Source organism: Mus musculus, chromosome 11 (assembly GCF_000001635.26).
Source record: "Mus musculus strain C57BL/6J chromosome 11, GRCm38.p6 C57BL/6J".
Taxonomy (NCBI): Eukaryota; Metazoa; Chordata; class Mammalia; order Rodentia; family Muridae; genus Mus; species Mus musculus.
Window position 1 is genome coordinate 72,027,911 of NC_000077.6, and position 19,485 is coordinate 72,047,395.

Sequence of the window (19,485 nt, forward strand, 5' to 3'; positions counted from 1 at the left end):
GGAAAACTGCAATCAAAGCCTGCCAGCGGGGAACACACCCGCACAGCCACAATCATGTAAATGTTGTTTATTGATTTTTCAGAGGTTCCAGTCATCCTGAGCACAGAGCACAGACCTCATTTGTTTGCAGAGCTCAGAGTGGATGTTAACCACCAGCGTGGTGGAAGGGAAGTACATCCCGCCCTCAGGGAGAGAGGCGCACAGCGATGGCTGGCAGGAGTCCCCAGAGTCACCAAGGTCAATGACATTCAGAGAGGTTCTATCGATGAAGTGACAAAAAGGGGCCAAGAGAATCAGAAACCCCAAAATACAGATACCCAAGCCCAGGAAAGAGTGGAACCCCATTTGTAAGCAACACTGGTACATGATACAAGTGGCTGTGATAGAGACTTGTGTGGAGACAGACAGACAGACAGACAGAGAGAGAGAGAGAGAGAGAGAGAAACTATCAGAAAAATATAAATAGGCATGGTGGAAAGAGTAGGGGGAGAATTACCAAAAAAAGGAAAAAGAAAAAAAAAAAAGAAAGAAAAGCTAATTTTGTTTGAAAACATCATTATGGTTGTGGGTGCTAAGTAAAAAATACTTTTAAGTTGGCACTGGAGAGAAGGTTCTGCCGCTGTGAGCACTTGCTGCTCTTCCAGAGGACCTGAGTTTGGTTCCCAACGCTCAGGTAGGGCAGCTCACAACCACCTGTAATTCTAGGTTTATACCATCACAAGTCCTCCCCTGGCCTCCTTGGGTACCTGTACACATATGGCAGACACACAGACACGAATACACACACAAATAAAATCAAATAAATCTTTTTTTAAAAGTTTGTTTATTACAACTGAGCTAAGGAATGGTAGTTGTCCTGTGCCCTTTGTTAATTTGAGGTTTGGGGGAGGGGCTTTGATTTTCCATGGGCATCTATGACTTTGATCTCACAAAATGCATTTATTTATGTGTGCATCTATTTATTTGTGTCAGAAATCAACCCCAGGGCTCCAGGTTTGCTAAACAAGCTCTCTACCACTGAGCTATATCCCCAGCCCTAAGACATTAGTCTTAATGTGATTTAATACGGATATGCGCTTAAAAGTGACATCAAAGACCTGGTTAATTGAACCAGGGATGCCCAATCTATGCTTGCTGCACGGGTAGCCCACGGGCTGTGAGAATGCAGAGAAGTCACTGGTAGCCTCCTGGTAGCCAAGAACACCTCCCCTGGGGTACCCTGCAGCAAGAGGAGCAGCGTGCCTACCGATACCCAGTCCATAGCCCCAGCCCTCGCCCCAGGGCTTCAACCCGCAGCTCCCACCCAACCTAACCCAGTCTAACTCAGTGGAATCCAGCCCAGCCTAGCCCAGCATGCTCCGGCAGCGCTGCCGCTCCTCCTCCTGTTTGTCCGCCAGGCGGCTCTCCAGCAGCCGCAGTTCCCTGAGCACCGCCTTGCGCATGGATGGCTCCAACTCCAGCACTTTCTCCAGGTCCGCCTTGGCCTCCTCAGCGTTCCACACCTCTGCGTGAGCACGTGCGCGCATATAGTAGGCCTTCACGATCCCTGCGTGGAGAAGTGTACAGCACCCACCCAGCAAGTCCCAGAAAGCCCCGGCATTCGGCCACCCAGCCTCCGTTTCTTCCCAAATCCTGTGACCAATTTCACTTTCAGAACTCCACTGTTGTTCCCACCGAGGACGCAAGCTTTGTCACCATCAGACCCTGTCCTCACACCTGACCAGTCTGGGTGACTGAGGCTCAGTGCTTTAAGGGTGGAGGTGCTTGGAGCCGGTGTGTGCTGTTAATTGTTCTTAGCGTTAGCCAAGCACCTTCTCAAATACTGCCAGAGACCTGCTGAAAAGTGTCGACTTCATATTTTTCCCTGGATTGCTGGCCTCCTTTCAAAGCCTGGCTGCTCCTCCCAAATGGCTCATGGAACTACACAGCCATATGCACACTTGAAAAACATAAAATACATACGATTTTAAAACCACCTCCCTAAAGCCTGGTGTAATGGCACTGGAGGCTGTGAGGCAGGAGGATCACCAGTTCCGAGTGAGCCTGGACTAGATCGCCGGCCTCAGTCAGAAGCAGACACCTCCCTCCATAAAATATCACCCACCCAGATGCACATACAATGCAGTTGTAGGCTTGTGGGAACCCCCTGGATGAAGACAAGCTTCCATGCCTCATGGGGTGGGGAAGGTCTACTAAGGGCTCCCAAGGTGCCTGGGGCCTGGCTGCCCTGTCTCTCTAACCCCCATCCCGCTCCCCCACCCTCACTCCTACCCCCTCACCCCTGCCAGGGCTGCACCTGGGTGGTGTCGTAGAATGTCGCTGGTGTGCTCCAACACCTCGTAGTACTCCTCCTTCTTCAGCAGGCACTGGCAGTAGTTGAGGATCAGGGTGTTGATCATCTTCTCCAGCTTCAGCCACTCAACCTCCCAGGGCTTCTCCTGCGGGAGGAGCAGCTCAGCCACCTGCTGCTAAAGGCTCTGTCCCCCAGCCCACCCAGCCAGAGGTAGCCTCACACCTTGGTCTGAAGGTTCCTCAGGCACACAATGGCCTCCTGGTACTTGGTGGCGGCCTGATCATAGCGTCCCAGCTTGTAGAGCCTGTTGCCTTCTCCATGAAGAAGAGGTACCGCCTGCATCCTCTCTTCATTATTCAGGTTCCACGTCTCCCTCTGGTACTCATTTGGGGCCTCCACCTAGCCCAGGAGCTACAGGTTAGCCAGGCGAAGACCAGACAAGATGACCCCCCCCCCCCAGTGTCCTTCTGAAAGGGTTTCCTGTGTCCCACAGTGAGGCACCACACCAGAACAAGGCTTGCTGGTTAAGACCTTGAGGACAGAGCAAAGAAGCAGCAAAGCCCAGCCCTGCCCTAAGCAAGCCAGTGCTTTTGGGCAGATTATGAAAATGCTCCTTTCTTTAGGAAAGTTTGCTTTCAATAGTTGGAAAACTGTCATGAGTACTCACTGTGTTAGCACAAGGCACTTTTATTGCCATCTGGTGGGAATTTATCATCATAATAACACAAACATGCAGTCTCTACAGAAAGCATCTTGGAAGGGATGCTCTTGCTCAGTGTAAAGACACAACTGTTCTTTTTTACTTCCCCATACAGCCCTCAGGTTGAGCCTCGACCTTGCTCATGAGCTGAGTCCTGACCTGGCCTTGACCTTCAGCCTGGTTCTCCTAGATCCATGAAGGATCTCTTATTGTGCCAGACTCACAAATCACAGGGACCAAGGAAGAGGCCGCAACTCTAAATCTTGCAGAAATGGAAGCAGATGACCAATCGAATAAAAATCCTTCAAAAATGAAATTAAATGCGTTTTCAAACATTGGTTCCAAATGAGCCTTTTCCTAGTGGTGGGAGGGGCTGTTTTTGCAACTTTCAGTTTTGCTGGGGTCCCTGACTAGCCTCTTATTTTCTATAGAAACATGTGAAGTGGGCATGGGATAGGGGGTCTGCAGCATCCCTCCTGACCTGGGCCAGCCCCTCCCACACCTGGCTCCCACCTGCAACAGTTCAATCAGGAAGACAAGAGGCTGTGGCTCTTTCTGCAGCTCATCCAGGTCCTCGTAGCCCAGCGTGTGGTATGCAAACATGTTGGCCAACCCGCACGTGTGCACATGCCAGCTTGTGGGGTCCTTGCCCTCAGCCACCTGCCGCAGACTGCGGGACAACATAGGGTAGACCCCTGTGTGCTGTAGAGATATGGAGGGGGATGTCTCAGCTGTCAGAGCCTACCAGGCCACACCCAGTCCATGCCACACCCCTCACCACAGAGCGCTGATGTTCCAGGATACCCCCAGAATAACCATATTTCTCAGTGTCCCACCATCTGCTTTATATCTGTCTGCACCTCTTGTCCTTGTCACCACCCATCAAAGGACCTACTGTGGATATCCCTGTGCTGCAGATATGGAACAAGAGCCTAGAGAGGTTAAGCAACTTTCTCAAGGCCGCACAACTAGGCATGACACAGACAAGATTCAGGCCTGTCTCCCCAAGCTGTGATTTTAACCACGTATTGACTCGTTAGAGCCTTGTGGTTAGTATAATGCATTTCTTCCCCCAAGAAACCCTTGAGCCTCACAAGCCCAAGGCTCTCAGCATGCAGCAGTGGGAGGGACCAGGGTCCTAGACTGAGACAGCCATCAAATGTGACAGTGCAAGTGTATGTCTGGTCTGCTCCAGTCTACTCCATGCTAAGCCTCAACTTTCCAGTTGAGCCTCAGAGCCCATCTCCACAGAGGTGAAATTGCCCAGTTCAGGACCCTACAAAGTGACTCTAGTTCCTTGCTCCTGTTAGGAAAGACAGAAGCTGAGAGTTGAAGGTCACCTTCCCCACCCCAACTGGTCTGGATTAGCCCAGATGTCCTGGGCTGACTTCTGAGAGGCAAGGCCAGATGGCAGGTGCCTGAGGATTAAGGCTAGGGTAAGGGAGGGAGCACCGAGCTCCCACCAACTTGCTTCCAGGAGAGATCCACGGGTGCCATTTGAGCAGGACCTCAGACAAAGGCTAAATTCTGCTAGACGCCTGTCAACCTGGAAAGCCCAGTGCCCAATCCCATGACCGGGGTTATAAAATGACATCAGGAACAGGATAGAATCCTGAGAGACAAGGACAGGTTGGGGACAAGGCAGGTCTTTAGTCTCCTAGCAGCAACTTTGAGAAAGAGAGGGATCCTAGAGCCCTCCTTCCAAGCGACAGGTTATAGGCACAGCAGCTGTCACTCATGGGCTCTGGATATCTGAGGACTCAGGCAATCAGGGAGCCCAGAACTATGGTTTCCTCTTTGCTCTGTGGCCAGAGCCTGGTGCAGGCCAAGTGCAGGCCCTGTCTGCACTGGAAGATGCCACCTACAGCGTCTCAGGCCACATCCACTGATTTTCAGCTTGGTTCCACCTGTGCATATCAATCACTTGCCCACAAACAGTGCATTGAGTTTAAAGGTCTGCTTTTTAAATTGGTTGGCAGCATTTAAAAACAAGTGAGCGCAGAGCTGTATTGGAGTCCAGAACCCAATATCCTGCCACTCCCAGCCCAGGGGTGGCACCACCCACAATGGTCTAAGTCATCCCAAAACAATTAACAATCATGAAAATGCCCAGACAGGCCAATCTAGTGGAAGCATTTCCTCAATTGAGAACCCTCCTCCAAAATGACTCTGGCTTGTGTCAAGTTGACATAGAACTAGTCAGCACACTATGTGAACTCCTAGGTATTCTTTAAGACCCAACTCTATGTCACCTACTTGAAGAAGTTCCCCCAAAGACTCTAAAGCAGTTAGCTTTCTGCTTTTTGTGACCCCAAAGTGCTCTGCCCTTGTTCTCTATGCCATGCCCTGGTTGCCTTGCTCTCTAACAAGCTAAGGGTCTGCTCCCCCACAATTCAGTTCCTCCAGGATTGGAGACCACCTGTATCACTCCTAACACAGAATAGGCCCAGTGGGTGCCCAGGAATTGCTTGATAATGTAAGGAATAGAGGAGGGTGGAGGAAGAAGAGATCATAGGGAGATAAGAGGAAACAGAATAAGGTAGAGATCTAGTGGCGAAAAATTGGATTATGGGTGCCAGGGAGATGGTACGTCAGGGAAAGTGCCTGTTGCACAGGTGTGAGGACCTAAGTTCAGATCCCCGGAGTCCACATAAAGCAGGTGTGATAGGAAGTGCATCTGTAATGCTGGCGGTCCTACGGGCAGATGGAAAGCAGACAGAAGAGTCCCTGGAAGCTCACAGACCAGTTGGTGTACTCAGTGGAAGGTGAGGCTGACCTTCTGAGATTGGTCATGACCTCTGACCATACATATACAGACACACAGACAAAAACAAAAACCTATCTTGATTGTAAATGGACACTGATTAAATTGAGACCTGGGTAGAAGAACTTTGGATAGATGGATGGATGGATGGAGGTGGGGGAGGTTTAGTGATGAAAGTCTGGATTTTAACTGTACACTGGTTGACTAAAAGGATAAATAAAATCACACCTGGGCAGATGAGGGTGGGGTGGATGGATGTATAGATAAAGTATGGCTGTATATGTGGACAAGTGACTCAAGTGCACATTCGTGAAAGCCATGAGCATTGGGAAAACCAACAGTCACTATGTCTAAAGCTTGCCCACTATGAGAGGTACATCACGTAACTGCTGAAGAAGCCAAAAGACCACAGAGTCACAGGACAACTCCTGGAGGGAGCAGCAGCTCAGGACTTTGCAAACAGCAAGTCTGTCAACTAGTCAAGATCCTATTGACAGCATTCTGTTCTTGCAGCCTACCACATTATCAAATATGCACCCCGGGGAGCATAATTGGGGGTTGGCTATTCTTGCTGGTGACAAGGCCCTGTAGAACAGAAAGCCTGAAGTCGGTACACAGGGGTCTCACAAGGTCAGGTGCCTCTGAGAAACAATTCTAAACTAACCTATCACAGAATAAGCCAACTGGATGAAGTCCTGAACTGACAGACACACACTTTTTTTTTCAATTTAAAGGACATTGGGATAAAAATTATGACACAGATACTGTTGCAAAGAAAAGACGCTGGGCTCTGGTGTACTGAGGAACACCCAGGTGTAATGTGTTACACTGCACTCCTATTGGTTGGCACTGCAGTCTGGCCTTATTGAAAGATGCATGTATCCAACAGGAAGGCTAAGGACCCCATTTCGATCCTGCCCCTCAACTTGTTTGAACCACAGCAGGTTACTTCCTCTCTCAGAATCTTACCCACAGCAAGGCTCCTCAATAAAATGAAAGTGTGGCTCTTCAGCATTCTAGCTCAAAATAATAACTTCTACTATTTAATCACCTTATAAATACTGTGACCTCTGCTCATTTATATCATATTCTGTGGTTCCCAAAATAGCCCCGGGTATGTCTTCATTCACTTACAGATAAGGAGAGAGTGTGGCAAGAGGAGAAAGGACCTCCCAGGTCACTCCACACTAATAGAACACATCTCAAATGCAGTCTCTCTCTCTACACACTGCTCTTTCAAAAAGGTCATTAGCTCCCCATGAAATAAAGAGTATCTATCTACCATCCACTGTGAAAATCCAGGGGGAGCTTTGTGATAGACAGCTCAGCTTGTCAACACCTGAACTCACCCATCAATCTCAATCTTGAGATAGGCAGGCACAGTGGGGCCCTCTGTGAGAAGTTAACAGAGCTATCTGTGACTTTAAACAGAGGCTGGGGGTGGGACTCCATTGGTCGAGCACTGGCCCAGCATGCGCAGGTCCCTGGGTTTGCTCTCTAAATAAACCAAGGGTAGCGGTGCGTACCTGTAACCCTTGAAACTGGGCAGGAGGGTCAGAACTTCAAGGTCATCCTCAGCTACACCAGAAGTCTGAGGCCAGCCTGGGTTACATGAAACTTGGCCCAAAAATAACGGGGGGAGGGGGAAAAGACGGGGGCGGGGGGACAGTGAGAAGGAGAGAGGAAAGAAAGCTAGAATCTTTTCAAGCCCTTGAGGCTAAAAGCCCATTTTTCAAAAATAGAGGAAATAAAGGAATATGTCAGACAATTACATTCTGAAGCAACCAGCTGAATCCAAATGTGTGTGCATCTCTCCAGGACTGCTAACTCAGTGCCCAACATGACCCAGAAGAGGCAGGAGACCCCAGAGAGAAAGGAGACACAGGGCTACACTGCCAAAGCCTAACCCATTGACCCTATTTGGGTCCTGCCTGAACACAGAAATGTCACTTGTTTATAAAGAACAAATGAGAGAGCTGGAGGGATGGATCAGCCGTTAAGAGCATTTGTTGTTCTTTCAGAGCAGTAGAGTTCACTTCCGGGAACCTATGCCACGCTGCTCACGGCCGCCTGCAACTCCAGCTCCAGTGGACCCAACCCCCTCTTACCGCACTCTTTGGGTACCTGCACTCCTGTAAACGGATGCTCATAGATACACACATGTATACCCGTACTTAAAAATAAAAACTTTTAAAATGGAATAAATTATATGGTCAGAGAATCCTAACTGTGACAGGCAATTAGAGAACATGAAGGGATTGTTTGGGTCTTCTGAAGATGTAACAATGATGCTGTGGTGTGTGTGTGTGTGTGTGTGTGTGTGTGTGTGTGTGTATGTCTTGTATTTTTAGAGTTTCAAATTCTAGTGTGTCTACATGAGCTGGCACGATGTCTGAAATGTGCCCATACCACGTGGGATACTGAAGAAAGTTCCCTGGACAGAGGTGGATACAAGGGGGGGGGATTATGCATTGATAGGTGGCAGGAACTCACAACTTGTTTTTTTCCTTGACTTTTGCATATTTGACAGTTTCTCTAAGAAATACCTATCCCTCCCAAGCACAAAACAAGAAGTTGTAAAGATGTTTCATATGTGATATAAATATGAATTGAGTCATAGAGTTGGGAGGAATGGGGGAGGGGAAGGATGTGCTCGGTGGCTTGAGTCTCCAGGATCTACGATGCTGAGCAAAAAGGAAAGGGGGGCCCTCTCCTACCATGTGAGGCCACATGTTCCCACAGCCCCTGCGCCAACCACATACTCCACGTCACTTTAAGGCCTGCTTTATCTGAAGGGCTGGGTGCCATGTTTGTAATGGCAGAGAATAGGGATGGAGGTGTCTTCACCTGCAGTGTCTTGTTTTACCCTAACTTTCCTGAACCCTGACAGCTCTGGGAAGCGCGTGAGGGAACAGAGTGCAGAGGGAGCCACGAGACTACTTACAATGGTGTCGCACCAGAACTCAGCCACCTCGCCCAGCCGCATGGAGGTCAGCAGCGTCTCCCACACCTCCAGCTTGAACATGTTGCCGATGATGATGCTCATGGGCTGGCCCACCTGCTTGCTGTCATCGATCACCGTGCGCTCGTCATCACACTTCATTGTGCGGAAATGAAAGGTCACCTGGTCCCCAGAACAGAGGGCTTTGGTGTAGACATATCTCCCCCAGTTCCAGCAGCCGTGTCACCCAACCACTGCAGGCTACTGAGGCTGTTCTTGGGGGTCAGTTCACCCACATCTCACAAGATAAGATGCCTCAGCTCCCCTCAAGAAATACCTACAAGTCCCTACAAGAAACCCATTCCTTTCCAGCAAACCCTATGCCTATCTCTCACAGCCAAGCGCCAGGAATTCCTTCTCCAATAAGCTCCAATGTCCAGGAGTGTGTTCCTCCACCCCTGAGAGACCCATCAAACACAAGAGGACAAACGCCATATCTCCTGAGGTTCCTTCCTACTAACTTGACATTTGGAGCTCTGGAAATTTTCCTTAACCTCTCCTCTTAGCTAAAGCTACCCTGAAAACTACCAAAAAGACCTGTCTATAAACTCCAAAGCAAGGGAGCCTGGGTAATGGAAAGGCAAGTCCAGCAAGGTCCTGCCTGGCTGCAGTAGGAAGGGATACCTGCAATGCCCTGGGCCCAACTGAAACAGAGAAAAGAACCACGGGGTCCTATCTGGGCGTAGATACTCACTCGAGAGCCAGTGATGAAGCTGGGGAGCTCTCCCGTCCCCCCATGCAGAATGGTCTTCTTGACACCCTCCACATTGAGGAGTAGAGAGACGTCCATGCTGCAGGTAGGGGAGAGGTTTGTTCAGGCCTAGATAATCCTACCAAAGCAGGGAACAATCTGGCTGATACCTGGGAAGAGGCCTGTGCAAGCCTAGATAATCCCACCAGAGGGGAGGACAGCAGCTGACATCACCCAGGGGATTCCCCGACAGGGAGGGAAGAAGGAAGAAAGGCAGAAGGAAGGTAGTCTAGGCACTACAGACCCCACCGTCCACATTCCTCAGGATCTCTCAGCAGATGCAGATCCCCGGTCTGACACCCATAGTGACTACATCAAGGTTTTCCTTTGTGCCACCTCAAAAAAAAAGGTCCACAGATGTTTCTGTGGGGAAGGAGAGAAGAAAGCAGGCAGCAGTAGACAGCTGGGGCCATCCGAGGGGAAAAGGAGGGAGGCCCAAAGCCACCATTGCCTTCCTGTACCTGTAGTGCGGACATTGTCCCAGTCTCTGACCCTTAACATCTCCACTTTCCCCTGCTCCTCTCCTCCTGGGGTCTGGGAGAAGGTTTCTAACTTTGGGGTGACTAAGAGAGTTACCCCAGTTCTGGGGGAAATTGATAAATTCCTAGTGTCAAGCTTCTGTCTCCACTCTAAGATCTGGCTGAGGAGTCGGGCTCTCCCCAGTCCTTTAGAAGGCCTTTGTCCTGGGTTCAGAGAAACAAGCAGAGCTTATGTGGAGCCCACTGAACCCCCTTGGGGAACTAGAGGAGAAAACGTAATGTGTCGGCTTGGTGTTTGGCGCCACCTTGTGGCCAGCTTAAATTTTCATGCTTCTTTCCCAGAGCCTTAAGATAAATGAAGGATTCTGATCACACCACCACCACCACAGTCCCTTTTGGGCATTGACAGAGAGGTAACAGACCTTGCCATGAGGGGACATTATAGCTGGCTAATAGCCAACCAGAGCTTCCTACATTAATGGCTTCATGGCCTTGGGCGTTTCCCTTCTCCAGGAAGGCCAGAATCCTGGGGATATCCAGCACCCTCAAAAGTCTTGATTTCCATGAGAAGTCCTTGCCTTAAAGGGCCACAAACCTAGGCTAACCAGTCAGAAACAGGATGCAACCTGGCTTTGTAGAAAGCTCTCCCTGAGTGCCAGCAGCCCCACTCGGGTCTGTTTCCATCCCAGCCTTAGAGAGGTGTAGACACTTTTTTCCTCTTCCATCTCTCCCCAGCCACACAGTAGCTTAAAGGAGCATGTTACTGAGGAAGAATGGACCATCAGGGAAAACAGTGCCTGCCATGCCACATACACCAGGGTCAGGTACTGACTCTGAGATCCCTGCTGTATTCTCCCGACCTGATGCGTGCTCTGTGAGTTGCTGTATAATGACTCCTTATAATGCAGTTTCTCTTTGGAACATTTCTCTCTCCTGATTAGATGCACAATGGCAGAAAAGGACTTTCATGCCCCATCTGGATGCTTCACCCTTGGTTACTGTTTCCATATCTTACTTTGCAGGGAGTCATAGCACACAGCAAAGGGATTCCAGAGGTCAGGCTTCACTGCTAAGGGGGGTGGGGTGGGGGTGGGGGACACTGGTCCACTGTCTATTTAGACCATAGCTTCAAAGGTTTCCAAGGCCTCATTGGAAAACATTTCCAGTCACCTGTTCCTCTCTTCAAATCCAGATGACTTCCCACTCTCTTCAGATCTGTTCTAAGCTCCTGTCCTAACCTTCAAGTCTCTGGTCCTGGTCTCCACCCTACGTATGCTGTTTCTCTTAGCCTTACTCTAGTCAGTCCTGGAATGTGGCAATGTTCCTGACATCACCCCGCACCCAGTGCCTCAGGTAGAATGCCACATATTTGGGAAAACCAACCTCCAACCCAGCTAAAGTCCCAGTGCCCCGTGTACTTCCCATAGTCCCTGGCTCTTCGAACCCATGGCACTCTGCACATAGTAACTGCTGGGTGTGGATGAGGGGAACTAGTGAAAGCTTTGAGGCAGAAGCAGAAGCCAGGGGAGAGGGGGCTGCTGGGACACCCCTCTTCTATCCCTTCCTCCTCCGCAGAGGAAAAGGCAGAGCTGAGCCTCACTTGGGTTTCTTGCTTTATTGTCCTCCATCTGAGGAGACCCTGCACCTGGCCCCCATCAAAGAGCTACACCTGCGTGGAGCCCCCCTCCAGCCACTCTCTATGCATGGCTGAAGGGAGCAGCTTCCCATTCAGAAGAAAATACTTCTTCTGCCTTCTTTCGTTGCCATGGAGACTTCCCTTCATTAACCTGGTCCGCCAGTTACAGCTCCAAGTGGCAAAAGGGTAGAGGGCTGCAAGCATTCAGAAGTCTCTCTACAGACATGCCATGCATGCACACACGCTCTAGATGCTTAGCAAGGATGTGTGACCCAAAGAGAGGAACACGGGGCTCAGAGTCAGAGACCCAGGATCTCCGCCTGTCTGAATCTCCAGTGTCGTCATCAGTAATGAGGTTAAAAATAGATCCGACTCCCTAGACCTACAGTGAGAACGGAGGAGCAAGAATGTGGATGCTCTTAGCTGAGTGTCTGACGAGTGGTTAAGGGCTCAGAAATTATAAGCCCTTATTATGGATGCCTTGACACTCCAGGCGCTGTGGCAGGTGCTGGGGGAACTGAGTGCGGGAAAGCGCTGAAAAAACAAAGAGAGAGAGAGAGAGAGAGAGAGAGAGAGAGAGAGAGAGAGAGAGGGAGGGAGAGAATCATTTCCTAGTGTTTCGTCTTCATTGAGTCATACCCACACTTTGAATTCCGTCTTCATAGAAAGCACTCTCCTCCTCCCTCTGATTCACTGCAAGTATCTCCTGATTGTGATCACAAACACAAGTGGCCTAACACAAGCAGGTTGAGAAGCACGCATTTCTGATTCCTGGTAAACAATCCCATGGAGGAGAGAGGGGCTGGGGGACAAAATCATCAAGCAAAAGAGAGCTCATAGGCTCTCGAACCTCAGCCTATATCCACTGTCACCCAAGGTGACAGCAATAGAGTTTCTCTGAGCACATCAAACAGTCACAGTAGTTCAGGGAGATTTGTTTGGGGTTGTGTGTGTGTGTGAGAGAGAGACAGAGAGAGACAGAGAGACAGAGAGAGACAGACAGAGAGAGAAAGACAGAGACAGAGAGAGACAGACAGAGACAGAGAGAGACAGACAGAGAGAGAGACAGAGACAGAGAGAGAGAGACAGAGAGAGAGACAGAGAGAGAGAGAGGGGAGTGTTTGTGTGTGTGTGTGTGTGTGTGTGTGTGTGTGTGTGTGTGTGTGTGTATGTGTGTGTGGTTTCTTTCAAAGAGTGGTCTTAAACATGATATGTCCTGTGCAAAAAACAAAACACAAACACACAGTCACAAAGATAAATGCCTACAAACATATCCTCTGCCTAGCCAGCTCATTGTCAAGGTCTCACGTTTAGATAACGGTACAGTTCTCTGATTGATTATTGGAGATTTGGTCTGGAAATACTTGTCTCTCTACACATGCTGAACTTGAGACCCATGGGTGTAAGAAGGAAGAAAGCACAGAGTTTAATAAGTCACAAGTTCCCCTTGGTGAGATTAGAGAGACTTTGGGGGAGCAGGGAACCAGTGTCTTGGCTCTGTTGGCTTTATGCAGCCAGCAGGAGGTGACAGGACCCAGAAGAGTGCTGGCTTCAGGAGTCAAGGGAGAGACCCCAGCTGGAAAAGGGTGGGGTCTGAGGAGCAACAGTGAGGGGGTCAACCCTGGTCACACAGACAACGTCCCTGCATGCATGGCCTTTGGGTCCTTCACCCTGCTACAGTTAGTGAGTGAAGTGTACGGCCAGTCTCTCCACACCCCAGCTACCTCACAGAGCTGCAGAGCACTGGGGATAAACTGGGCTTGCTGATAGAAAGGGAGTGTTTGCAAGTGCTACACACAAATCAACCATTATTATTATAGGGGGTTGGGAGGTAAACACTGAGGTCAGGAGAGGGTCAGACAATCCTGACACCAGGAAGAGGCCTGAAGAGTCTCTAGGAGTCTCACTCCAGGCTGAGGAAAGGAGAGAGGAGGGAGAAGAGAAATTCTTTTTTGAGGACCGATAAGAAGGCCCCATTGTGGTGGCACGCCAGGCCCCTTGATTTCAATCTTGGGGAGGCTGAGTGTGGCCAGTTAGAACCAACCACCTCTAACTCCAGCTCCAGAGGGTCTGACTTCCTCTTCTGTGTCGCCACCACGCCACCCCACAGGCATTTACATGCACAGAGACATATAATTAAAAATAAAAATATTTTTTTTAAAAAAAGTCAAAACCATAAAAATGAAAGCATGGGAGAAAGTGACCCAGCCTGGGTTGCTGTTGTTTGTCGTCGTCGTCTTTGTTTCTTGTTTTGTTTTTTTAGCTTGCTGGCAGACTACAGGAAAGAAAGATTGAAAGATGCGTAGAGCAAGACCCGGCAGAGGAACTGACCTAACTGTGGAGAGGGTGATCTACAGTCTGTCCCCTCCTCTGAGATGTGCTTTCTTGGGCGCCGCCAGCAGGGTGTTTGTTTGAGGAACAGACAGGGGCAGGGCCATCTCGCAGGAAGGAAGAGAATTACGCGGGGAATTTGAAACAAAACTTCCCAGGGATCGCAAAGCTCGGCAGTCCCAGCCTATCGCTTTGACAAAACTACTTATCGTGGGAGAGAAGTTAGGCGGGGTGAAGGACTGAAAGGGGCGCGTGCCCTGGGTGGCGGTGACCTGAACCCCCGCAGCATCCTGCACCCTGACCTGCATGCTTGAAGAAGAGAGCTTGGGAGAACGATGGACTAGGCGCGGTCGCCTGGGACCAAGCAGCCGGGATGTAGGGAGGCGGGCTGGTCGGTAACAGTGATCCGGTGGCGACCTGGACCCCTCTGCGGCGAGCCAGGTGGGGGGTCTACGAACGATGTATGGGCGTGGCCAGGCCAATCCCAAAGCAGGATTTACAGTCACGAGAGAAAAAGACCAATCGAAATCCGGGGCGGCGGTGGTGGATGGCTGATAGGGCCAATGGGCTGCAAGCGCCGGGGCGGGGCGGGGCCGCGCGGAGTTTCAAATCGGCTGCGGTGGGCTAGGAGAGGGTGTTGATCTTCGGGTCCGGGTATCGAGCAGGGAGGTGAGCATGCGGGGTTACCGAGGGGCTTAAGGAGGGGGGTGGGGGACGGTCTCACGGGGAGCTCTGAATGGGGAACGGGTCAGGAGCTCTGGATAGGACCCACAAGACAAAGGGAATGTCTAGGAGTTGCAAACGCCCCATCGGATCCGAGGCCTTGGCTGGATTGCTAAATCTGCTCCGGAGAGGAAAATTTGTGAAAACAGCATACTGCTGGTGCCCTGCGTAAGCGCCGAGGCTCCGTGACCTGTGTGCCACTCCACTTAGCCTATGGGGAATAGGCTAGGATGGAAAGACGGACAAATTGCCGCCTTGCAACGGAGGCAGCTGCTGACCATGATGCCATTGGTCATCTTTCTGGCATCCACAATTGCCCAACAGGCCTACCCCGCGAGGTTCCACTTCATCTCTTTCCCAGTTCCCAAGGTCCCTGGAGCCTTGGAATGGGGTCAGGGAGTACTTTGATGACCTTTTGACCTCCCCAGGATCTAGCGGGCAGCGGAAACTGGACCAAGCACATGGCGTCTCAGTGGCAGGGCATGAGGACCTCTGTGCGCAGACGATCACTCCTAAAGGAGGAACAGCTAGAGAAGAAGGAGGTGACCCGGTCTGCTGGGGGTCATCCGGAGACCGGTCCCTTGGGCTCCCTGTGCAGACAATTCCAAAGGAGGCTGCCTCTGAGAGCGGTCAGCCTGAACCTCGGTAACGGCCCCTCCTGGAAACGCCTGGAAAGTCCAGAGCCAGAGCAGCAAGGTCTTCAGGCTGCAGCTCGCTCAGCCAAAAGCGCCTTGGGTGCCATGTCCCAGGTAACAATGACACCACCAGCCGTCTGTTTACAGAAGCGTCCTTGGTGTTGACTGTCCCTATCCTCAGGGAGACCCCAGGAATATAGACTCCATGGGGTCTTGGGGTTTGATTAGGTTCTTGCCATTTTCCCAGAACCCCGGTCATTCTGGCACATAATAGTTTCCCAACAAATCAGTAGGTGAATAAAGTCATGGAAGAAATTGGTGTTCCCCATGCAAGGTGACCTGCCATGTCCTGTGATAGAAAATTGCAGGAAATGGCTATCTATAAAGAGATACCAGTCTCAAGCTTAGTGGATAAAGACTTCCTAGAATAGGTGACTCTTCCAAGATCACTCAGGAAAGGGGAGGTGTATGTAGGCACAGGGCCAGTGGGATGCTGTGAGTGAGTCCAGCGTGGATGCTGAAGAGAAGAGTCCCCAGTGTGAAGCTAAGCAGTCAGTATAGTGAGAGAGGTGATCCTGTGTGCTGACCCCCATTTAAAGTCTCCCAGTCACACTCTTACACCTTAGCTGTCAACTATTTGGTAGAAAAAGGCAGAGGAGCGGGGCTTGCAGAAAGGGTGCAACTTCCTGAGCGGTTCAGAAGGCAGATTTGAGGGGTGGTGTTTGTGTGTGGTGTGTCCAAGAGCCTTCGAGCAGATATCTTCTTTTAATGTTTTAATATTTATCTATGGGAGGAGCGCTTATGCAGTGGTACTTGTCTGGAGGTCAGAGAAGGAATAAGGTCTCCCTCCACCGTGTGGGTTCTGGAGATCACACGAGTTGCCTGGTTTGGTGGCAAGAAGATGTACCTGTTACGATATCATGTTGACCCCACCTAGGTCTTTAAACCTGGAGCTGGAGATGTGGGCAGGTGTCCCCTGGACAGGACAGAAGCTATGAGAATGAGCAGACCTCTAAGAAGAGAAGGGGGAATGGCCCCTGGCATCTTGCTGGCATTCTGATGGTGTAGGGAGAGAGCAGAGGCCTCTGACGACTCCACAGAGAGGTCTCCTTGCCAAAGTCTAGCTCTGACTTGGAAGAGCCCTAAGATTGCTTTCAACATCGCTATAGCTCAGAACAATGAAATGTGACAGTTTGTCTAAGGTCACCCAACTCATGAAAACTTATCTCGGGCCTTGCTCCAACTTCTGGGTTCTGGTTTGCCAAGGCAAAGACAATCTAGCAAGGCTGTTTGACCCAGCCACATGTTGAAGATCCAAGGGTTGGGACTCAGCCCTGTAGATTATTGGGAGCCATGGAAGGGCTCAGAGCAATTAAGTGTTATGAGCAGACCTGTCATTGAAGTATGTTAGACTGAGATGGAGGAGGGAAGAGAAAGAATAGGACTAAGGTAGGATCCAGAGCTGGCATCCAGAAAACTGAGCCTCCCTCACTCTCTGAGTTAGTCTCTGCCTGGGGGCTCAGATGTAGAGTGGTCTTGCTGCTACCTGCTGAGTTACCACACTGGATCTCAGGAAGGTCTTGGAGGAGAGTACCATCTCATGGGGAGTCATGCTGTTGCTCTTGGCTTACTGTTGCTGCTGCTTAGTAACAGCAGACTGTGTTTGTGGGGCCAGCCCTGGGCTGGAAGAATGGCTAGAGCCTGGTAGCCCACCTTGGTCCTATCTGTGCCAACCTTCTCACATGAACCCATCACAGAGGATCCAGGAGTCCTGTCAGAGTGGCACCAAGTGGCTGATGGAGACACAGGTGAAAGTGAGAAGGAAGCGAGGAGCCCAGAAAGACAGAGGGTCACCACCACCCAGTCTGAGCCAGAAGAACACTCGGCTATGCAGGGCCAACCGGGATGCTAGAGTCGGGGGACATCTTCGCCTCTCTGGCCAGATGGGTCCGCATGCCCATCGCCGTCAGCGGCTAAGGAGGGAGTCTGCCCTCCGGAGCCCCTGTTCCTCCACAGAACCTCTCTGCTCTCCCAGGCAAGTAGTCGTCTGAGCCCAGGAGGACCTCCCCTTCTGTCCCACGAGTCTCCTCAGTCACCTGGGACGAGAATGCCCTGATCTGTCACATCCTAGTTCTGGCCCAGGTCTGCCCCAAAGCTGGTGAGGACCTGAGGGGGAAAAAAAATCTCTGAGCCTCAGTTTGCTTAGCTGTAAAAGGAATAGGAGATGAGTATCACTCCCTCCTAGATGGGAGACATCTGGAAGACCGAGGCCCAGGTGCAAGACCAGCAGCAGCCCTCACCGAGCTATAAAATAACTGCCCATTGCTTGGCCTCTCAGGCTTGCATGTCACACCCCAAAGGGAGGCTCTAGTGGGGCTTTCCCAGTCCCCCAGGGTCACCTGGGCCCTGCTCAGGGCTCTTTCTAATCCCTGCTGAGACATCTCCTTGTGTTCAGTGAGTCTGACAGTGACCTAGAGCCTGTGGGAGCCGGAATCCAGCATCTTCAGAAGCTGTCTCAAAGGCTGGACAGAGCCATCAAGGCTGAAGAGAGGTGAGCTGCATCTTGGGGTCAGGGTAAAATGGCCATGGGCTCCTTGAGCCATACTGTATTTCTAGAGAAGGTGCTGGTTCTAATACCAACCTGCCACATGACCAAGACCAAGTCCTTGTCCATCTGTGCATCTGCCTCCTGGGATGATGGTAAAGGATGCACTAGGAATCATCCAGGTTATAGATTCCCACCTTCTCCAGTCACCTTGAACCTCACATGTGGCTGGGTACCTGCTTCCTGAGAGACCTCCCCTTCCTCCAACACCTTTCATGGCTCCTCTATACCCTGTCTACCCATAACTTGGCAAAAGCAACATGGTTGCTCTGGAGTCCCTGGTCTGTCTGTTCAGGACTCCAATCTGGGGTCAGAGCTATGACTCTGAATCTGTCCAAACTTAGAAACTGTTTTCCCACAAAGAGTTTTTGGGCCGTATGTCCCCAGTGGCCATGTTCCCACCATTCCTACAGGTTCCCATCTTGTCTAGTCTGTGCTTTCAGAACATAGAATGTGCCTTAGGACATAAAGCATCCTGGGTCAGCAATCCTTCCCCCTTCTCTGTCCTTAGTGGTGACATGACCGTCTCCCTTATCCGTGAATGAGGACAGCAAGCATCCTACAGGTAATGACCCTGCGTCTTTCTCAGTCTCTTCCTCCTCCTTCTCCTTTTCCCACATGTAAGTTTGCACGCACACTTGCAGGAGTGTAAAGAAATGAATGGAGTAAGAAAACCACAGGGTAGGTTGGTACAGAGTTGTCCACTTCCCTCAGCCAAAGCTGATTACATCAACACCCTGTGATTTCAGAGGACTGAAAGTCAACTCTCAGCCTCTCAATTGGGAGAAGGGACCTATAGTATCCTATATCTCCTGCCTTGAGAATATAGAGACGCACAGTGGAACCTCTGTCTTACAGGAAGCCGGCTCTGTCCAACCACCAAGCCACCAGGATGTCCATGCTGCCCAACCCATGAACTTCCTGGAGACAGCATTGGGTTTATCAGCATCCCCAGGCCACTGCTAACAAGGATTTGACTAACATAGGGTCCAGAACCCTTCTACTTCAGCCATATCTGGGCCCACTGGTAACCACTGGCCACAGCCTGAGAGTTATTTAGGAAGACCTTGAAGAGGTGATGGGAACTGCCCATGTTCCCCCAGGGGACTCCTGGACTCGGGCACACCCATCTGGCTCTCCAGCTTCATAGTTGTCCATCCATATTAGGAATGTACCAGAAGATGCTAGATAGTTCTGAGTCTGGAAACTAGGACCAAGGACCTGCAGGAGTCATCCCACAAACCCTCCCCCTGTATTCCCAGGGCAGAGATTCCGGAGGACCCACTTTCACTGCTGCTTCCCACCCCCAGGACCCCACAGGAAGAGAGGAGGTATTTGCAGACTGCAAGCCTCAGCTCACGGAGCCTACTTATCTTCTCCATGTAGGGGCACTAGCGTGCCTGGAGGGGAATGCTGTTCGAAAGCAGTTTCTTCTCTTTGTAAATTATTTAAGACATCTGCTATGTCATTCTATTAAAAAGATACCAGTGTGTCATTTGTAGGTCACATTGTTTTTCGTAATAAAAGCTCGCTTTCCATGCTTGGCATGTTTTTAGATATCTATCTG

The 19,485-nt window shown here is 50.6% G+C and overlaps 2 protein-coding genes across 7 annotated transcripts; one reads left to right on the forward strand and one right to left on the reverse strand.

Annotated features, from left to right (window-relative positions):
• Window positions 1–806: 806 nt before the first annotated feature.
• On the reverse strand, window positions 807–14,550 carry Aipl1 (aryl hydrocarbon receptor-interacting protein-like 1). 5 transcript variants are annotated; one of them, XM_030245477.1, is made up of 7 exons: window positions 14,258–14,550; window positions 9,453–9,549; window positions 8,702–8,881; window positions 3,507–3,695; window positions 2,516–2,692; window positions 2,297–2,438; window positions 807–1,546 (listed from the first exon to the last, which is right to left on the reverse strand). In XM_030245477.1, exons 2-7 carry the CDS (start codon window positions 9,546–9,548, stop codon window positions 1,344–1,346), a joined length of 987 nt encoding a protein of 328 aa, XP_030101337.1. In that variant the 5' UTR covers window position 9,549; window positions 14,258–14,550; the 3' UTR covers window positions 807–1,343. The 5 variants fall into 5 exon arrangements, with proteins under 5 accessions (XP_030101337.1, XP_030101336.1, XP_006532062.1 ...); XM_030245476.1 differs by having other exon boundaries at window positions 13,956–14,550; XM_006531999.4 differs by lacking the exon at window positions 14,258–14,550 and adding an exon at window positions 9,754–10,985 and having other exon boundaries at window positions 2,297–2,432.
• On the forward strand, window positions 14,518–19,462 carry Pimreg (PICALM interacting mitotic regulator). Of its 2 annotated transcripts, none has more exons than XM_006531976.3 (6): window positions 14,518–14,624; window positions 15,107–15,427; window positions 17,071–17,348; window positions 17,769–17,864; window positions 18,430–18,483; window positions 19,181–19,462. In XM_006531976.3, exons 2-5 carry the CDS (start codon window positions 15,140–15,142, stop codon window positions 18,461–18,463), a joined length of 696 nt encoding a protein of 231 aa, XP_006532039.1. In that variant the 5' UTR covers window positions 14,518–14,624; window positions 15,107–15,139; the 3' UTR covers window positions 18,464–18,483; window positions 19,181–19,462. The 2 variants fall into 2 exon arrangements, with proteins under 2 accessions (XP_006532039.1, NP_653109.2); NM_144526.3 differs by having other exon boundaries at window positions 14,592–14,624; window positions 18,777–19,460.
• Window positions 19,463–19,485: the final 23 nt, after the last annotated feature.